This window comes from Mixophyes fleayi, chromosome 12 (assembly GCF_038048845.1).
Source record: "Mixophyes fleayi isolate aMixFle1 chromosome 12, aMixFle1.hap1, whole genome shotgun sequence".
NCBI classification, from domain to species: Eukaryota; Metazoa; Chordata; class Amphibia; order Anura; family Limnodynastidae; genus Mixophyes; species Mixophyes fleayi.
The window spans coordinates 75,052,211-75,073,860 of record NC_134413.1 but is presented as its reverse complement, the minus strand read 5'-3'; the positions used below and the strand labels follow the sequence as shown (position 1 = coordinate 75,073,860).

Sequence of the window (21,650 nt, the reverse complement as noted above, 5' to 3'; positions counted from 1 at the left end):
GGACAGCAGATCTCTCTGGGATGGAAAGGGTTGCAAAAAGAATGGTACAATTCTTAATTTTGCACAATGGGTTAGTGGTCAGCTCAAGTTAAAATAAAAAAAAAAAAAGTACTTTCCAAGTAGGTGGTGGTGTGTTAGATATAGCCACAGGTGGGATTGCTAAAGGTTTTGTTTTGTAGCCCCTCCCAGGGGAAGCAGAGGAGGGGGGGTGAGTGGCAGTGGGTGGTTTGGGATCCAGCAGCAGACATATGAGAATGGAAGGAGGAGGGGGGTTATATATATATAGTCAGGGAGCAGACTGTATGTTGCATTAGTTTAACCTGCAAAGATTGGGCAGAGAGCTCTGTTAGTGTGAGTCTGTGTGCTGAGCTGCCCCCCCTCAGGGTAACAGTGACACATCTCTGCTTGGCTGAATCCAGCAGAAATTACTGTTGCAGAAAGCTGTCTGTGTAACAGTACAGAGGGACTAGGAGACCCATCTCCCACTGAGTGGTGCTGCTGGAAGCAGATCATTTCTTTTATCCTTTGCGGTGTGGTTTACCCCCCCACGGCCTCTCCCAGCTTAGCCAAAAAAAATGCCCAACTTTTCGGGAAATTGGAAAATGAAGTATTCGGAGAATTTCGAGGAGCTGCTGAAAGTGATGGGTGAGTACCCTGATGGGATGTGGGGTTCACATGTTGTAGGTGCTCAGGACGTCCTGTATGATGGGTGAGATTAAGCCCCATTATTCTGGATAGGTGTCCTCTATTGGCAGATGCTGTGGAGGTCTCACCTTGGTCTAATACCCAGGCATCAGGAGATAAATATATCACATCCTGATATCTCTTACCCCCTCCTAATGTGCAGATATCAGGAGATTAATATCTCTCGTCTCATCCTAATACACAGGTATTAAGGATATTATATCTCTCACTGTATCCTAATACACAGGCATCGGGGGGGGGGGGGGTGGGGTGAATGTATCACTTCACACTAATACACAGACATTGAGGAATTTATATCTCTCGCCTCCTCCTAATACCCATATATCTGAAGATTAATATCTCTTGCCTCATCCTAATACACACTCAGGATTTTATATCTCTCACTGTATCCTAATACACAGGCATTGGGGTATGAATGTCTCACCTCACCCTAATACACAGATAGTAAAGAATTTATATCTCTCGCCTCCTCCTAATACCCATATATCGGGAGATTAATATCTCTAACTCTATACAGATACTAAGGAGTTTGTCTCTCACCGTGTCCTAATACACAGACATTGGGAGATCAATATGTTTCAAATTGTTCTAATACACGGACACTAAGATTTAGAACTCTCACGTCTTCAGAATACACAGACGTCGGAAGATTAATATATCTTGCTGCATCCCTAATACACAGACATTAAGGAGTTTATATCTCTCACCTTGTCCTAATACACAGACATCACAAGATTTATAACGCTCTCCTCGTCCTTTAACACAGACATCAGGATAGACTTGTCGTCTATACTTAATGCCTTTATCTTGTGTGTTAGAGGAGGTCTATTCACAGTGTGTAGGTACTAAGACAGACTTTCCATATCCTAATACGCAGACCCATACCTCTCTAATACACAGACAGCTGGACACTGATATGCCACCTCCTAAAACACTGACATTAGTACAGATAACTCTCCTCGCCTCCTAATGCACAGAGATCAGGGACCCCTCGCCTCCTAATGCACAGAGATCAGGACACAGATCTCTCCACCCACCTTAATTCTCAGACTATTCCTGTCCTCTTCTCCCGTTCTGTCACAGGACATATACCCCCTCACCCCCTTCTCATACACAGACCTCACGCTACCTCTTCCTAATACACAGGCTTCTCATCTCTTCACGCATCCTAATGTAATTAGGTTTTCTACACTGCTAGTCAGGGAAGAGATTGTGTTTAACACTGTTACATTGCTAAATGGTTACATTGTCATCCCAAATTCCTCTTCTCCTTCCCTGTCTTCATTGAAATTTGGTTACGTACAGACTGTGTAAACTGAATCACCCAGCCTAGCACCCTCCACAGATCACATCCATCCATTGGTCACCTCCCCTGCCGGCAGCCTGCTAACTCTATCTCTGCAGAATACATGATTCATCCATTGATAACTGAAATATCCAGTTAAATGTGCAGAAACACCACAAAGTTTGTTACTGAGTTTCTTTTGCACAATTTCCTGTGCACCAAATTCAGCTTCCCGGTTATTCGTCCACAATGGGACAATGTGTATACTTCACTACTGTGAACAAATAAACTCGTTTATTGGCAGATCTGACAAGTTGTGCATGTTTAGAGTACAAGTATATGATTTTTACAGCTGACTGTGAGGCATTGCGCCGAGTTTGCCAAGAGATGACCGCAACGTTGGCGGTCCTTGAAATGGTTATCTTTTGATTACAGTGAGGATACACCCAAAAATGAAGCAAGATACATCCGGGGGTCCTTGTAGCATTCGTAGATTATATTGTGAAAACTGTCAGTGGGGTCCTCGGCGATCAATAGATCACTACTTTGAGAGCAGCTACCTCTACGTACCAACCAGGAGTACGTAACCTTACAAGCAGGATTTAATACTCTAGATCAGGCCTGGCCAATCTGGGGCTCTCCAGGTGTTGAAGAAACTACAAGCCCCAGCATGCTTTACCACTAGATTGCTGGTGGGGTATGCTGGGACTTGTAGTTTCACAAACATCTGGAGAGCCACCAGATGCTCAGTTCTACTCTAGATGTAAAGATTTTGTATTTTTAAGTGAGTAATTGTATATTATGGTGATCATGGATTTGTTACGTTATCATTTCTTCTTCACTTCCTTCTTGCTAAATTATTATGTTGCATATCCTGTGTACCACACTACACTCTTTGTTAGCGCTATATTCATATATTGTTGGAATACTTTCTAGAACATTTATGTACTGACTTGGTCTTCTTCTAGTTTGGACTTTTAGGGGCCTATGTAAAAATAATCGGGGAGGGGGGGTTCCCCCCCCCTCCCCATTTTGGGTGGAAATTTAATATACGAGTGGAAGGGTCGCCCCCCATTTTGGGTGGACATCTGTAGATATATTAGGAATCTACAGCACCACATTCCACCGTTCTGGCCATCCTACAGTATGGGCTTATTTTGGGCCTTTAAATCCTGAACATTTGCAGTTCCTGCAGCTAACTCACTACAGGAAATCCCTTCCCTCTCACCTGCACCGCTGAAATTTCTGTTCATGTGAATCGGCCAAGATTTGGCTTTTAATTAATATTCGTCAGCTTTAAGGAGACGGGCGCAGTATTAGAGATATCAAAGCAGTCTGTAGTTTTATTTTAACGGGATTATAAAAATTGGCAAGGAGAGGGAAGCGTCTGGAGGATTGCTGGAAGAGTCAGATTTTTATTTTTTTGGGTTGTCTGTTCTGCAGATTGTCAAATACCCCGGAGGGCACGTTTGTGGCTTTGTGGTGGGATGTGAGCCTGGTACCATCAACCAGCAGGGAGGAAGTGTTGTGCTGGTGTGACTGCATTACTAAACCCATCGCTACCCTACAATAAGGAGCAAGTCGTGAGCTAACACCTGCTATAAACTATTGTTTAGCAATCCTACAAATGTGTAATATGGAATATACAATGACAACATAAAACGGATTCATAACAGGGTTTTCCTTACCAGATGGGCAAACAAGGCATCTGCCTAGGGCTCTACAGTTTGGGGGCAGCCTAAAAATGATTGTGCTATTTTAATCTATTGTTTTTCTCTCTTGTGTTTTATTTGTCTGTGTTATCTTTGTCCAGTAAATATAATGTAGGAATGGTTTGTGTAATGATGCATCTGAATGGAGCGTTCTTGGTTGCTAATTTAGAGACTGCCCGTCTTAATCATTGGGCAGGTATACTTATGAGATTGGGGCAAACCTAACTCTGATGCTTCAGGTAAACTGCACAAAGGCAAAGTGTAGAAATAATCGTAATTAAAAGCATATCGTGTCTCTACAGTGCCCGTCGGGGCAGCCATACTTGACCGTTTTCCAGTTTTAAAGGGGCTCTCCTCGTGGCACCCAAACCATTTCTAAACACCATCACTTTAAGGAATGCATTAATTGTACTTGCCTAGCCAGTCGTCTGGATGATGAAGTGGTTTACAGGCTCTGCACATCCATCATCTCCGGCTGAAAGCATGTATGGAAATGATTTGACCGGTCTGCAGACCAGCGTTTCCGTGTAGCCCCCCTCATAAGCTGTAACTGCGTACCATTACATATGGCACATTACATGGCTGGATGGAAACGTAGGCCTGCAGATCCGTCAAATGGTTTCCACGTCGTTGGTGCGATGTGCTGATTAATAAGAAAAGTTGGAATGAAATCAGAGATCCGGTGTTTCGGCACCTGTTGTCTGCACGCAGGGGAGGCAGCCATTTTGTGGATGATGTAATGTTCATGCAAATTAATTCACTAGGAAATTATGACATCACCATATCGCCCAACTCCTGAGGGAAGATGGTCCCAATACTAGGGGATTGTCCCACTGCCAGGACTCTTGGGAGATGCGTTCCGCTCACAAACATGGCCGGGTGCCACGTTCAGCAATGGTTAGAGTATGTTTAGGTAGACGGAATTTGGGATGGCCTAGTGCTTCAGAGGACATGGTGCCGGGGGATGTGGCTTGCTCTAAAGTGACACTGCTATAACCCCCAGTGTGACGTGACCATGCCCATTTTCGGCGCATTCATATCCCAATTTCAAAGGACGTTATGTTGGGAGGTATGACGCCTTTTGAGGCAGACAGTGGTGACAGTGGCACTCGTATTAATTTTTGCACCACGTATTACAAAAATATATATATATTGCTAGGTTTTTCATTTGTTGGCATCGCGTGTGCTCTAGGCCGGATGACTTTAGAGATCTGGGTCAGCCAGGTTCACTTTCCTCGCAGTCAAAAAAAAAAAATCGTTCAACCTGCGATGAATAAAATATCACTAGAGGCATTCAATATTGAAACACGTTTCTCTTCCTATGATCCCCGCAGAGAATATTCCTGTCACCAACACCAGCCAACGTTTTCCAGCTTTGATCAGGTTACGGCTGGACGTTTATACGTGCACTGTTCTGCAACGCTGCTTGTGTCGTTCTGTGGCGAGAATGTTTTAGTATTAAAACTATATGGAGTGATATAGTTTGTGCATATTGTTCCTTACAACAGTATATCCTTTCACTAACTGTATCCCCTCTAGAGGAACCAGACGTGGGTCTCTGCCAGTAATAATTTTGGAAAATCTGTGATATCCTGATTTATAACAATATAAAATCCTGTAACCTTACTGTACATCTGTGTGCTTAAAATCCCCCCCCCCCTCCCTTTACTGGCACCCTGTCAGCTGTTTTTTTTATATTTTTAAGTCCCTGGCTCCTAACATAAGTATGAGGCCATGAAGTCCTATAGAACTTTATCAGCCGCTCGCTGAGAATGGATTGGATGAAATTACTTTGTTAATGTGTAGGGATGCAAACCGAGGGAGGGGGGGGGGGGGGTTCCTAGTACCTGTAAACCCCCCCTCCAAGCCTGGAGCACTGTATAATTGAGGTGGCTGGACCCTGCTCCCGCTTCTCACGGCTCTGCTCGAAAAGGGAGAGCTGCGTGCACCTAACAGTAGTGCACGCAGCATTGCCCATGTATATTATGGGGATAGGAAAAGTTGGAGAGCAGCCAAGCACTGTCTAAAATTATAGCCACGCCCCCATGCATGCTGGTCACGCCCACTGGCGGCGTGGTGTGGAAACCCCCCCCCCCCCCTACAAATCCTGCGTTTGCCCCTGTTTACCCATAGAAACCAATCAGACTTAAGCTCTCCCTTAGTTGACTTTAGATTACACCAGACGGCTACAAGCTACGATCTGATTGGCTGCTGCGGGTGACAGCCAATCACTGCTGTTTGTTCCACATATTTTTTAAATAGGCTCCGTAGCGTCGTGGAAGATGTGGCTATTTATTCTATAGATCTTTATGATGTCAAAAGCAAGCACAATAGGTGGTTCAATCTTATAGTAAACCATACTTGCCAACTTTCAGTCGGCGACTTCCGGGAGAGGGGCGTGACAAGAGGGAGGGGGCGGGGTGCCCTGAATCGCATCGTTTTGCCCCCCCCCCACAAGTAAAATGACTTGTCGCGGGGGGAGGGGCCAAAATGATGCGATTCTCTGTGAATCGCGTCGTTTTAGCCAGGGGATGCAGGAGAAATGCCAGCTCTCCCGGACTTTCCGGGAGAGTTGGTAAAGTGGTAAAGTCCACTGAAAAGGGGGGTAACGCTTCATTATAGGGTTATACTCACTAACGCAATAAGAATTGTAGAGATTTTGCAGCAATATTGCTTAGAAATATGTTCTCCTTTTAGAGAGTAGCTTTTTCAAAACTCTGCGTATCTCCTACTAGGAACATGAGGAAAATATGCAGAAAATGTACTTATGAGCCATATATTAAACATAAGGGATATTTTATACTGTATTACAGAGTAGCGTTGCGTATCCGGCCCCCTCAGGATTTTGTAGAGGCCTACACATGACAGGTGCAAAGACACGGCGTTGGGCCAGAGGTGCTGGCAGAATCTTGGCCCGTGCCCAGCAGAGACCTTGCCAGATGGAGATGCGACCGTTTAAATTTAAAACTACGCCCCCCCCTGCTGAGAGAGAAATGCTGATTTCTCACCGCAGGCTACACAGAAATTAATGGGATTTAATTGTTGAGCGCAGGACGCAGCGTGAAAAGTGTCACTGGCCGTCCTTTATCAGAGCTCCCAGCTGTAAAAAAAATAGAATAAAATATAACATTGCATACATCCCAAAGTAAAAAGGATGTGCTGTTTTCAATTAAGTCCTTTGTTTTTTCAAACACATTACTGAGTTTTGTTTTAAAATGTGTCTGGTGCTCCGCGCACATTTTTTATTAGACTAAATTATTTTTATTTTTTTTATGTAATAAATATCACGGTAAACCTAATGCATGCATCCCAAATGTGTAGATTTTAGATGGGACAGTCCTGATTTTTGAGACGCCCGGGAACTCTGTGATGGCGTACGTCTCAATTGTCCCGATTTCAGCCAGGCTGTCCCGAATTTAGGACTCTGTCCTGCTGTCTTGTCCAGGACTGATTTGGAGAGGGAGAGGGAAGGGGGGGGGAATGTCTAATAAGCAGCTGCTGGCCAACCTGTGACACTCCAGGTGTTGTGAAACTACAAGCCCCAGCATGCTTTGCCAGTAGTTAACTAGCTGATAACTGGCAAAGCAGGCTGGGGCTTGTAGTTTCACAACACCTGGAGTGTCACAGGTTAGCCATCACTGCGCTAGACAGTCCACAGGGAACACAGCCACACACCCCATTGTGAATTGGCCACGCCCCCTGTCCCCCTCCCGTCTGACTTGTTGGGAGGTATGCAGTAGCCAATCGCTTCTGCTTATAAAGTGATAATGGCGTGTTAGTATTTCATTTTATATGGAATATTTGAATTTCGCTGTCTTGAGGTTTCTTGACCACCAGCGTTCATCATTACGACATAATTTGTATGCGTATATCGAGGGCGCAAAATCATTAAATCCGCCTCTGTATATTGGAAGTGCTTCGTCAGAGGTGGCAAGACTTTTTATATAGGACTACGGTTTAAAATGATTTTAATATCACCTCACAGAAGTCTGGTTGCCTTGGTGGAAATGACTTAATATTGCACCATTCCAGAGAATCAAAAATCCTCATCATTTATTTATATAGCGCCACTAATTCCGCAGCGCTGTACAGAGAACTCATTCACATCAGTCCCTGCCCCATTGGAGCTTAGTCTAAATTCCCTAATATAGACACACGCTCACGCACAGACACAGAGGGAGAGACTAGGGTCAATTTTGATAGCAGTATGTTTTTTGGAGTGTGGGAGGAAACCGGAGCACCCGGAGGAAACCCACGCAAACACAGGGAGAACATACAAACTCCACACAGATGTCATGGTCGGGAATTGAACTCATGACCCCAGTGCTGTGAGGCAGAAGTGCTAACCACTAGGCCACTGTGCTGCCAAAAAATCCTTTGCACACACTGAAGCTTTAACCTATTATAGGTATATAATGTATGCCTCTGCTTAATTATCAATGACCCTATGTCCATGCAGTTCCTGTACTTGGTGGTCATATCAGATTCTCATCTTCCCAGCTGATGGGACGCGTCGCTGTATCTTGTATATTTATATCTAGGGTTGCTATTTCACCCTTTGCGTAAGGGAGAGATCTCCTGAGTTTGATGTAGTGAATTTCTTAAAGGAAACTCATCCGAAACAAAAATAATTACTTTGGGGGTGATCTTATCATGAAATAAAATAAAGTTTTAATTGCCTTCTGCACTCCACAAATGGGATCTTCATGTGGGGGGGCATCGACAACTCCTTAACTTGCTTCAAACAAGAGTTCATGTCTGTTTGTTTAAATTTGTCTCATATAGCCATGTTCATGATGGTAAATATTACATAGTTCTGCATTCCTCAGTAGAACAGGACCAAAGCGATTGCAGAACTAATAACTCCTTCATGCTTGCCTAGTCATGTTTTAAGAACTGAAACGTGTTCTGATAGCAGAAGGGGGGGGGTGCAGCTGCTTCGGGCCTGGCAATACCAGGACGCCAGTCCAAGGACTCCACTCCCCACCTGACGTCAAGCACCCCTGAGTCGTCCCCTCTTCTGTCTCAGAAGGCTTAGTAGAGAGCCTCCCCCTCCGCCGCACACACGGGATGAGGAGGTTAGTGTGGTATTGCCGGGCACCAGGGGCGTGCTGGGCTAGGGGGCCCTCAGGCTGTCCCATAGTGGGCTACCTTTAGCTGGCTCACTGAGTTACCTGACATTTTTTTTCCCCCTTTAAAATTTTCCTAATAGGATGCTGAGCAGAGTCTCACCCACCCTGGCCTAAAATGTACGAGCCCACCCGACGGGCACCTGCCCAAACTTTGATATGGAGCCGGCAAGTAGCACTTCATAAAATTCACATGTCTTCACTGAAAGGACCAGATACATTTTAGCACTGTGTAGAACATGAGGGGGGAGTGGTATGTACATTATAGTGGTACAATCACTGAACCATATTCAAGAGGAGACAGAATTGTGCTCAAGACCCCCCCCCCAAATCAGATTAACGTCTGTTTTCCTGACCTTAATGAATCCTAACTGGTCATTTTGATCTGTCTTCGCCCTTAGTTTAACCTCTGTCCACCAGGGCTGTTAATTTCTACATCAAACAAAAAGTTCAGACCACCTTCATTTTTTTTTTTATTTTTTTTTTATGACAATTGCTGGACCTTGATTCACAGGCATAAAACAGCTCTTAGAGGTTTAGTGCTTTCCCTATTGTCATGGAGGCTAGTGTAAATCTCTTAAAGACTTAATGGCTTAATGGTTTATCACCCTGGTGTTAAACATCTTCTAGAAAGATCAAAGACTATATCCAGCAATCTACAAACAAAAAGTCCTTTTATTCCTCGGCTCCAGGAACTTCTAATTTGTTCAGTATCTTAACACCTCCTCTCCTTTTTAGATGGCTCGCTTTGAACCTAGCTCTGCATCCTTGGTTGAAGCCAAACTTGGTTTACAAAATGTCTGGTGTCGGATCACGTTGATGGTCTGGCACCAGCCATACAATCCAACCCGTACTTCCATTTAGGTCTCATTAACGTAAAAGCTATAGGAAGCTATCCCCACTTATCCTGTTCATTTGGGCGGCTCACGTCCAGTCTGAATTATGTGGAAAAAAGCATTGTGAATTATGTAAAGGGGATAGTTCTGAGAAAGTTGTGGATGCCAATAGAAATGAGCGGTGGACATGAAAGACTCCCCTCTGGTCTACAAACTTTCAAGCGTTCTCTGAAAACCCACCTCTTCAGACAAGCTTATAATATTCCTCAATCACCCTCTTAACCTCACTACATTACCCTATTACCATCCGTTACACAATTTCACACAAGACAACTACCCCCTGACCAACATTGTTGTGTGACAAGATCATTTAGCTTATGAGTCACTTTTACCTTTGCAGTCTGGCTGGGCCGAAATGCAAAATGTAGACTTAACCTCATGTATTAAACTTCCATTGTCCCATAGATTGTAAGCTTGCGAGCAGGGCCTTCTCACCTCTGTCTGTTTTACCCAGTTTGTTTATTAGTTTACTGTGTTTGTCCCCAATTGTAAAGCGCTACGGAATATGTTGGCGCTATATAAATAAATGATGATGATGACTGTTACGAAGCCGGTGAAGGCTTTAAAGTTGGCTAAATACCCCCAACTTGGAAATTCCACTGATGGCAACATTAAGAAATTAAAGTCTGGGGGGGGGGGGGGGGGGGGAGGGGACTTGTTGAGCTCATGGCAATATCTGGGTACCTTTTCTACAACCTGTCAAGAGCCGAGGTATGTAGAACATTGCATAAATAAATCGGCAACTGGTGGGAAGAAGAACGTTCTTGGACTGAATCAAAAATTATACGCATTTGGCCACATCCACTATAGATTCTCCAAAAAAAAAACAGGTGACACAATTGAGGAAAAGTCCACCTGGATGACTATTGACCATAGAGTTGGATCTGTCATGCTTTGGGGTTGTGTGGTGTCTAGTAGCACAGGGTCAAATTCGAGGTGTGAAGAGATTGGCTTTTTCAGCAAGACCACAGTCCAAAACACCCCTCAGAATCCACCACCGTGGATGATCGTTTGGAAGGTTGTCCACAGACCCCAGGCTTGCATGTTATTGACAATCTAAGGGGACCTCTCAACCTGCAACAGATGTAAGAAGACCTAAGAATATTTCTGAACTAGAAGGGTTCTGAAAGGAATACAAAGACTCTTGGCAGTCTACAAGAAGCATCTGTAAGCTGTTCTATCCGCCAAAGGAAGTGTTGCTAATTAATGACTTTTGCCCAGTTTTTTACACATTACTTTCATGACTTCATTTTCCCAGTCCATGCATTCAGCAGATAAATAGCAATTGTGCATTTAATGCGCAGAACTATGTTGGGTTTAAGTGTGTACCCTGCTGTTGTGTTAACGTTTTTTCACTCATAGATTCAGTGAAACATGGAATTTGACCGGGGTGCCCAATCTTTTACATATATCTCAGTATATGTGTGTATGTATATATAGAAATATGACCTACTTGCCAACTTTTCGAAGTTGGCTCCTCAGAGGTGGGGCTTGACAAATAGCATAATTTGGTCCCATAGCGATCATTTTACCACAGGGGCAGGCCAAAATGATGCATTTTCCTGAGTCGCGTCATGGAGGCTTCAAATCCTGCCCTCCACACTAGCAAGTGGGCAGATGCAGGAGAATGCCCTACTCTCTACTTAAAATGTCTTTATTTAGGATGTATAGGCTTTATGTTTGGTTCTTTTAACTAGAGATGCTCAGGCTCAGTTCCCCGAGAACCGAACATACCCGAACTTAGTGCCGAGCCGGCTCGGCACTTTCGCGCACCCTCATAATTGAAAACGAGACAAAACGTCATTGTTATGTCGTCGGATCTTGCGACTTTTGGATTCCTTTTTAAGATCCAACATAATGGTGGGTTGGATGGGACGGCAGTCCCCAGAACAATTCCATCTTGCACCATTTTTCTTTTTTTGCCAATGTGTCCTAGATGTGCTAGGAACTGCCGTGTGTTTGTGTCACTGCTCTGTCGCTTACCATCCAGCCAGGTCGCTGCAGTATTTGTCCAAAAGTGTATGGAAATAATATTGTGACCTGTGAAGTGGTCAAAATTGACTGCAAATGACTTGAAATTGGTGTTATTGAGGTTAATAATAATGTAGGAACAAAAAAAGTGCAAAATTATGTTGTTTTTTTTTTGTGTTTTGCTTTTTGTTTGTTTTGTGTTTTTTGTTTTTTAGCGTATTTTAGCATTTATTTTTTTTCTAAAAATTCAAAACCAAAACCCACGAGAGCAGTTTTATATATATTTTTTTTAAAAAGAAAATAGACATTTATATTCTTTATTCTGTGACAGGAAAAATTGTAATGTGGAGCTCTGATTTAGTCAGAAAAAAGTACTTAAGGAAACATAACTTAAAAAAAAATAAATAGAAAAAAATAAATAAAATAAATCCGCAGTCATCTTCCCCTTAGGCCTTTGGCTCTCTCCCCAGTTCCCTGAGCTGCAAGGGTTACAGAAGGCCACGGATGACAGTAGGAAATTTGACTTGATTATTTGGTGTGGTATGGATGCTGGGAGGAGCGATGAGTACTGTTTGCCAGCGTTGCTTCGGTTGCCAGCCAAGCCCGGAGCATACAAGGCCCTTATTCTCTATTCATTCATTACAAACAAGATGGTTTTTATGAGAAAATGACAGCTCTCTCCTTTTATTCTCCACCGAGCTGGATCATGCTCGTCTCTCTTACAGACGTGACCTTCTTTTCTGGCTCTCGAAAATCATATGTCTGCGCCCGTCTCGTGTCTCCGTGGCGGGTAGAGACCTCACAAGACAAATCAGTCATCCTGTTGTGTGCTTAGATAATTAGATCTTTTCAGTCATTCCTCCTGGGTTCATGCACCTCACGCTATGCTGTGTGTCTCCTACATTTTATTGTTCCAAAAATAAAGGCCACTATTCCATTAGTTTCAAAAGAACGATAAGTGACCTTGTTTGGGCCTATTTGCCGTGTTTTCGTGTACCCACACATAGGCAAACTGAGGGGGGTTTCCTAGTGCCTGGAAACCCCCCTCCAAGCCTGGGGAACTGTCCATTACTCTATCTGAAGACTTTTAACGACCTCACCAGTTTGTGAGGTTCCACCCAAGATTTCGTTTTTGCCACCGCTTTGAAATTGACCGAATGGCAATCTCTCGATTTTCATATGCACGCGTACAGACCGATAGGGCAGTATTGGTAAACTTTTTCCACACGCTAATAAGTGACTATATGGAAGACGGCGTAAAAATATAAGAACTATTACAATAGAAGTATTAGAGAAGGAAGTAATGGTTAAAGTATTAATTTGAGGTGTATTGCTAGACCCGCTTCCAGTCTCCTTTAAAGCATTGCAATACTTTAAATTGCGTAGGAATATACGTTCAAGTTACTCGGATATTTTGGTCTTGTCAGAAGCCAGTTTTTTTTATAAACTGGTTTTATTCACCACTAAACAATAGGGCAATTTGTTTTAACACTCTCTTACAAGTAACTTTTTTTTTTTTTTTTTTCATTAACATCTATTTTTGCTATATCCCATGTCCATTAACAAAGAATGTTGCCTCAAGGAAATCGTGAAATGACTGAAACGCGTCAGGTATTCCTCTTTTTTTTTTTTTTTACAAATACTACAGATTCTGTTCTCGGTGGCTAAGAGACAATTTGTACGTTACTTTGACACCAGGAATGCAGATGCGTTCAAAATCCATTACAAACTCTCTCGTCTATCACCACTTTTGTGCTATTTAATCTATGGGACTGAATTGATTTGGTTCAGTTAAAAACCTAGTCACGGTAGTGTTCATCTGTGTGTTTTTGGGTTTGCCAGAGTGGGCACCCCTGGCTTGAAAGTTTCTCTATCGCCTCTAAATCGTGGAGGCTGCCATTTTGTGCGTTGGACCAATATCTGAGTCCTGACAAACACACTTTTTAGTGATGTCATTGGCTCCTAGCGAATTGATTGGCTGCACAAAATGGCTGCCTCCTCCGTGTGTAGCTGACGGCTACAACTGAAGGAATAATATCCGTATCTGTTTTGATTTTTCGACTCCTACTCTGCACACTTTATGGACTGTGAGGTGTAATTGCAGATGGTTGTGAAGGGGTCACAGTGGTGATATGTGATACAGGAGTCGCTCGCTGTGTTGACAAAGGGTCTGATGACAAATGGGAATGGAACCATCTTGTCAGGAAGAGCGTCTGCATTGTCTCCTCTTGTGACCTTTCAATATGTCAACTGGCCACAAAAATTCCATAGTGTGTGTGTGTGTATATAGATATCTTTATTATATTGTTGTTGTTTTTAAGGTATTGTGTAGTTAAAAAGTGTTTTTAGTAAATACAATGGTGGCATTTTAGTCACGAAGTTGCCGCACTACCGACTATAAATCAAACGTTGTCCTAGCTGACTCCATTTCAACCCAAAACTCCTCCTAATTGTTTCCTCAGGCGTCAACGTCATGTTGAGGAAGATTGCAGTGGCCGCTGCTTCTAAACCAGCCGTAGAGATCAAGCAGGAAGACGAGACCTTCTACATCAAGACGAGCACTACAGTCAGGACCACCGAGATCAACTTCAAAATAGGGGAGGAATTTGAGGAGCAGACCGTAGACGGCCGTCCGTGTAAGGTGAGGATCGGGGTAGTGTAATCATAATGACTAAACTGGTCCTATTTGTTTTTGGACAGGAAGCCGCCGCTACAATCTCCCAAAACAGACTCGAACCCCTACGGTCAATTTTACACGCTACGGCAAGATTGATTTTCCTTGCAAATTGTTATTCCTCTGTTGAATCACTCTGTACGTCTCTACACTGGTTGCCTGTTTTCTACCGAATCCAATATAAAATATTTTTACTAACCAACAAGGCCGTCAACAAAGCTGCACCCAACATACATCTCCTCTCTTGTCTCAAAATATCTCCCAACTCGGCAACTCCGTTCTGCACTAGATCTGCGTCGCTCATCCACCCTCCTTACATCCTCCCATTCCCGTTTACAGGACTTTTTCCGGGCTGCACCCACTCTGTGGAATTCTCTCTCCCTCGCACAATAAGACTCTCCTCTGGTCTACAAGCTTTCAAGCGTTCTCTGAAAACCCACCTCTTCAGACAAGCTTATAATATTCCTCAACCACCCTCTTAACCTCACTCACATTACCCTATTACACGCATAACAAAACTACCCCATACCCACTCGCTATCTTAGTCTCATTCAAAAAAACGTTGACGTTTTTCCCGAAGGCGAGGTGGGAATAGCAAAACCAGTATCCTGACGGTGCAAGCACCGGTTCCCGCCATATTTGTTAAATAGGCTACCAGATGCAAAAGCTCTTTCTCAACTATACCCCTCTGTGTGGCCTGGATGAAAATGACGTTTTATGACCCAAATTTACCACATACACCCGTGCTTACATTTCCTGTCTTCGGACTGTGTTCCCAGCGTCATATAATAGCTAGCCACATGGAATTTAATACTGTCATTTTTATTTCTGTGCGCTAGTGTCAAAAGCCCATAAAACAGACTTTGGATTTCCACTCACAGGTGCCCGAAACACTGCACTCATTGTTTCAGCAAAGATGGGGGGGGAAACACACACTACTTTTTTTTTTTTGGAATGAATTTCCCTGCCATTAGTGAGCCATTAAATCATCTACTAAATCAGTTCTCGCTTTATGGCGTGCTGGACGATCTCTTATAACATATTATATTAAAAGACTGGCGATAAGCAGCCAGCGACCTTTGCCCTCCGAGCTAACGACTCTTAAGGCTATTTATTCATTGCATGTCAATTAATGCAATTAACCCCAAAATGGCTCGACCGCCCCTGGCCTCCTAGTTATCCTTTCGGCTTCGCAGGGTTAAGAAATGAAATCGGTCCAGTTTGCAGAAGCTGAGGAAGTGGAAACTCAAATCCCAACACCTCTCGACTCCCCGTATGATACGATTTTTAGGCAGTTTCTAGAGGATACTAGTTTAATACCCATTTTAGCAAAGAGGAAATTACACTTCTCCCGGACGGCTCTCTGTAAAGCAATTTGCGGTTGGGTGATGTGAGGTGATGTTGAATCTTTTCTGTAAGGTAATTCGGCACCAAAAAGTAGCTCTGCCAAATCTTAGATGGGATACATCTGCCAAGCTGTTCCCACAGTGAACATACAACTGATTTTAGATTAGGACAAAAAAACCAAGGTCCGATTCTTATAGCTAATTTTCCAGGGAGCAAATAAGAACTTTTTTTTTTTTTTTTATTTTATTTATTTTTATCTTATATTTTTATTATTTCATTATTTTAGTGGACTTATACTCAAAACCTATTTAATGACCTGAAAACTACACGTTGGGACTTGGTTTGCAATAGCGCAAATGTATAGTAATCTGTCACAACCAATCACATATCGGCTTACATTTTCTAATACGATCAAAGCTAATATCTGATTGGCTTGTACGGATCTTTACACAATCTCACATTAGAACTATATAAATATTATCATAAATCTCTGCCATTAGATTAGCTTTAAAATGTACTTTGAGGATCACCATCATCACCATTTATTTATATAGCGCCACTGATTCCGCAGCGTTGTACAGAGAACTCATTCACATCAGTCCCTGCCCCATTGGAGCTTACAGTCTAAATTCCCTAACACACACACACAGACAGAGAGAGACTAGGGTCAAATTTGATAGCAGCCAATTAACCTACTAGTATGTTTTTGGAATGTGGGAGGAAACCGGAGCACCCAGAGGAAATCCACGCAAACACGGGGAGAACATACAAACTCCACACAGATAAGACCATGGTTGGGAATTGAACTCATGACCCCAGTGCTGTGAGGCAGAAGTGCTAACCACTTGGCCACCGTGCTGCCTTTTAATTATGGATTAATTATGGACTTAAGATTTTAATTAACATATATCCCAACATTATCCAGGAGGATAAATTAAACCATGCCCTCAATCCGCCCACATGGCGGCCCCGATTAAATGTCCACCCAATTTTCAATGAGGTCGCAGCCCTTTGAAAATTGGGACTGTTGGATGATATGTAGCAATAGATTTTAATGGATCTCGTTATACTGAGGACACTGGGTGTTAAAGTTTGAATTTGAGACCTAGAAAACTTCTGACAAAATATGGGTCATCGCTTTTTAATAAAAGATGGAAATCCAGCCCTTGGCATCGTGCCACCTGACACAGAGGCATCTGATGGGCTCCCTCGAGCGTGACCAGTCTAGAACGAGTGTCACTCTCTGCTTCCCTGAGTTCTACACCATTCCTCATTATCGGATAGATGACTCTTTGGTCCTTGGAAGCTGAGACCTATAGTTTGCTTCAATGACTCCTCCTTGAGATTCTTTCAGGTGCGTTCTAACTGCGCTACACTCTCTGCACCAAACTTCTGTACACTCTATATTCGCCACAACCGGGCGGCTGTTAGTTTATTAAAGTCCGGGTGGACAACTCTCTAAATCTATCATAAGTCTGAATATAAGGCCTATACAATTTTTAATCTAATGTTAAACAGCTGTAGCATTTAATTCCTTCTAACATACCAACCTTTATCACAGCACTGTCTTTTAAAGGATTAAAAGAAATATAAGAGGCTGTTTTACTTAACTTGTCCTATACTTTAGTTTTAATTTTTTTTGCAAACGTGATTGTTTTTTCATCATTTGTCCAGAAAACCCAGATGTTTGCAACAGTCTGTAATCTTTTGGGGGAATCGGCTACTGGACTTGGGGCTAGTGATCAGATAATCAAGCTGCAACCAATTTCAAGTTCTATTCATTCAATATCAACCCCCAAATATATTTAATTTAAACAAGACATCGACGGCCTCTCTTTTCCCCGCAACTAACGGATCCCCCACGCAGTTCTACAAAGACTTATCGGCTATTTATATAGCGCCACTAATTCCGCAGCGCTGTACAGAGAACTCATTCACATCAGTCCCTGCCCCATTGGAGCTTAGTTTAAATTCCCTAACACACACACACACACAGACAGACAGAGAGAGAGACTATGGTCAATTTGAAAGCAGCCAATTAACCTACTAGTATGTTTTTGGAGTGTGGGAGGAAACCGGAGCACCCGGAGGAAACCCACGCAAACACGGGGAGAACATACAAACTCCACACATATAAGGTCATGGTTGGGAATCGAACTCATGACCCCAGTGCTGTGAGGCAGAAGTGCTAACCACTGAGCCACCGTGCTTATACCCACATTTAGGAGGACGCCCCTGACCGAAAAGGAGTTCCGTTTCTCTCCAGTCAGTGCCGTTATAAACTGTCTTGGCGTTGTTTGAATGTGAGCAGTTCCTAGCTGTCAACACCAGCCCAATAATTATGGTAGCTTTGGCGAGGGCAATTTCTCAACTGCTGGGGCTCCTGGTATGAATCGTCTGTATTTCTGCTAGTTTGACAAATGTTGGGTAAAAATTACCCTCTAGGTGGAGTAACTCTTTAAAGGCAATCTATTGCTTATTTTTGCATTAACTATATTGACTTAACATTTATTTGACATTTAAGGATGGATGTTCTGCTTTCTGCGGTTAATTTTCACGATATCGGTGTTATTCTGAATCCTTTGTACACGCACATTCATATATGCTCCGTTTCAAAAATAGTTCTGTCCTTTTTGGTCTTTAAAAAAAACAAAACACACGGGGAATGTTTAAAATTTCAAATTCTAGACATTAAATTGTCAATTTTCAGCATAAAGACAAAATCCTGGAGCGGGTGCTCTCTGTGAGGTTGAAATGTTCTGCTCTGTGCTAAACTCTTCTGAAGATCTTTCAGCTGACTCTATCAGTAATGCTTTGTTACTCCTTGTTGTCCGTACTTAAGCTATCTCCCTGCCCCCCATTCACTTTCCACAAGTTGATAAGTCAGGGAAGTGTCGGAGTACTCCTTAATGAGCTTCCAGGAGGAGACTGCTGTCTCCTGCCCATGACGGATGGTGGCCGTGGTGTAGAGTGTCATTGTCTGGAGGGCTGCTTTTGTATAATTAAGTGTGTCCTCTTTATCTCTCTCTAGAGCCTGGCAAAATGGGAAAGTGAGAACAAAATGATATGTGAGCAAAGACTTCTGAAAGGGGAAGGACCTAAAACTTCCTGGTCCAGAGAAATGACCAACGATGGAGAACTTATTCTGGTAAGAAAACCAGGACATAATTCTCTCCAGTATACCAAGAGAGCATGTGTTATCTGTGTAGGACATAATAGTTTACTAATAAACTTATTGCCATAGTTACCTGGTGGAAGTAACACAAATTAACTATATACTATGGTATCCAAGCTAACATTTACTTCTATTGGTCCGACTTGTACTAGACTTGCCAAAACATACGACTGACTGCTTTCTATAGACTTTTTACTACCCTCTATATTTATATAGCGCCACTAATTCCGCAGCGCTGTACAGAGAACTCACTCACATCAGTCCCTGCCCCATTGGAGCTTACAGTCTAAATTCCCTAACATACACCCAGATAGTGAGAGACTAAGGGCAATTTAATATCACCTGGAGGAAACCCATGCAAACACGGGGAGAACATACGAACTCCACACAGATAAAGCCATAGCCGGGAATTGAACTCATGACCCCAGTGCTGTGAGGCAGAAGTGCTAACCACTAAGCCACAGTGCTGCACCATCTTATTAAAATAAGTTATATCCAAGATAGTTTGTGCTTGGTTTCCTGTCAGGATGATGCCCATTTAATGGCTAATGTAGTCTGGACATTGACTTGTTGTAAATACCTCCGACCCACACACAGTGGAGGCAGCCATTTTGTGAGCGGAGTCAATTATCATGACACAATACAGCCTATCCATTCACTAGTAACCAGTTTGTTGTAAATATTAGTCACGATGTGCCTCAGTGATGTGATTGGTTGCTAGGGATTTAATAGGAGGCTTTCCATGAAATATTGGTACACCCCCCCCCCCCGCCACATCCAAAAAAGTCTGCTTCCACTGTTTGTAGATGACAATAGTGCTTTAAATATGCCCTTAATATTTAAGTCTCTATCGCAGGGTTCAAAAAACAAAGGAACAAGATGTCAAATTGCGCTCGCTCGGACAGTGGTTGAAAATTGTATTCTAATATTCATTCTCTTTCCTTGTAGACCATGACTGCTGATGATGTCGTCTGTACGCGGATTTACGTTAGAGACTAAATTCACCAAAGCACCTGAGAAATCTGAGACGTTCATCTTGTCCGGCCCGCCGTCCGAACCTTCCGTAACCACTTCTTCTAAAGCAGAGAGTACTCCGTTTACAGCAAGACACCCATCGATTCTCATCCTATAACGGCCTCAGTCTTTCATTATTGTTTGGGGAGATGGTAGCATTTGACCTCTCCTCACCTTGCCGCAAAGACTCGTTCACCCGATTGGTTTACATCCAGAGAGGGCCTCGCTGTAGTGTCTAATTTGACTGTGGAAAGGAGAGGGGGCAATAACTATCAATTTGGTTGTACCAAAAAAAAAAAAGAACAGATTATTGTGTAAATCAGATGGACCATTCCAAGTCGCTCTTGGAGAACTGTTCCTGTCAACCATTTTGCATGCACGGTCATTATTTACTCTTGATGAGCAACCAAAGGCCTTGCCAATTTAACCGACATTATCCAAGGCCTTGTTGGTAGCAAGTAGATGAGGTAAAGAGCTAATTAATTAGCAATAATACTAACCAATCATTAAAAAGAAGTAATCTATTAATAAAAAAATCAGGCTTCAACGTAGAATTCTTAAATGGCGTCCTCCGCCTTGTGAATATTCTACTCGGATTTCTTTGTATTGTCTTAGGAATGTTCTAGAACACAGTGCACGTTGACCCACAGGCACGTTACTAAATGATTGTAAAGTAGACCTGTACATTGACTTCTATACAGAAGTTTTAATATGTACATAGACACGGCTCTACCCAGAGGCATCCATATTGCCCCCTTCTTCCTTGTCGGACAAAAGGTTTAGCCAGAATTTAGCACCGCCCGAGAAGAGAAAATGGATATTCCTTTTTTTGTTTTGTTTTATTTTAGCAACTGGCTTTAAACATTTTATACATGTATTGTATTAAAACACATAGCTAGAAAATGTAGTACTGATGGCTAAATGTTTTATTTCCTGAGGTAGAAACGTCTCACATATTTGCTTTTATTTTTCTAGTTTATGCATCGTTCTGTATTTATTTGTCAATATGTTTTTTTAAGTAAAGAAAAATACTCCCAAAAAAAAAAAGTGTTTGGTTTTTTTCGTGGATCTGATTGGCCGTACGCAAATGGGGGCGATGGAAGATAGAAAAGAGGGCCAACGCTGTGGAAAGGCTAGATAGGACTGAGCCTGGGACCACAATGGCTATTTACCACTTGGAGCTCTGTTGCAACATGACCAGGGGGAGTTATCATCATCATCATCATCACCATTTATTTATATAGCGCCACTAATTCCGCGGCGCTGTACAGAGAACTCAACCACATCAGTCCCTGCCCCATTGGGGCTTACAGACTAAATTCCCTAACATACACACAGATAGACTAGGGTCAATTTGATAACAGCGAAATTAACCTACTAGTATGTTTTTGGAGTGTGAGAGGAAACCGGAGCACCCGCAGGAAACCCACGCAAACACGAGGAGAACATACAAACTACTCACAGACAAGGCCATGGTCGGGAATCGAACTCATGACCCCAGTGCTGTGAGGCAGAAGTGCTAACCACTAGGCAACCGTGCTGCCCATATGTGTCCAGGGCTGACCTGAAGATCTCTAATTGGTCATCCTTGTATTCATTGGTGTATTGATTAATATGAATTACCCATTAATGCACAATATAATATGCATATACCTTTTTAAGGTTTAGGGGGGGAAAAAACATCTATTTGACTGCAGTCAGAACACCCACATTCACACTTCAAAACAGAAGGACAAGCGGGA

At 42.8% G+C, this 21,650-nt stretch overlaps 1 protein-coding gene across 1 annotated transcript; it reads left to right on the top strand.

The window, feature by feature from the left end:
* Positions 1–299: 299 nt before the first annotated feature.
* CRABP2 (cellular retinoic acid binding protein 2) lies at positions 300–20,211 on the top strand. Its single transcript, XM_075191770.1, has 4 exons — positions 300–645; positions 14,161–14,339; positions 18,751–18,867; positions 19,843–20,211. Exons 1-4 carry the CDS (start codon positions 576–578, stop codon positions 19,891–19,893), a joined length of 417 nt encoding a protein of 138 aa, XP_075047871.1. The 5' UTR covers positions 300–575; the 3' UTR covers positions 19,894–20,211.
* Positions 20,212–21,650: the final 1,439 nt, after the last annotated feature.

Coding starts and splice junctions, on each gene's coding strand:
- CRABP2 (XM_075191770.1), top strand. CDS start 576: ATGCCCAACTTTTCGGGAAATTGGAAAATGAAGTATTCGGAGAATTTC. Junction 646..14,160: donor GGAGCTGCTGAAAGTGATGG/GTGAGTACCCTG, acceptor TTGTTTCCTCAG/GCGTCAACGTCATGTTGAGG. Junction 18,868..19,842: donor ACGATGGAGAACTTATTCTG/GTAAGAAAACCA, acceptor CTTTCCTTGTAG/ACCATGACTGCTGATGATGT.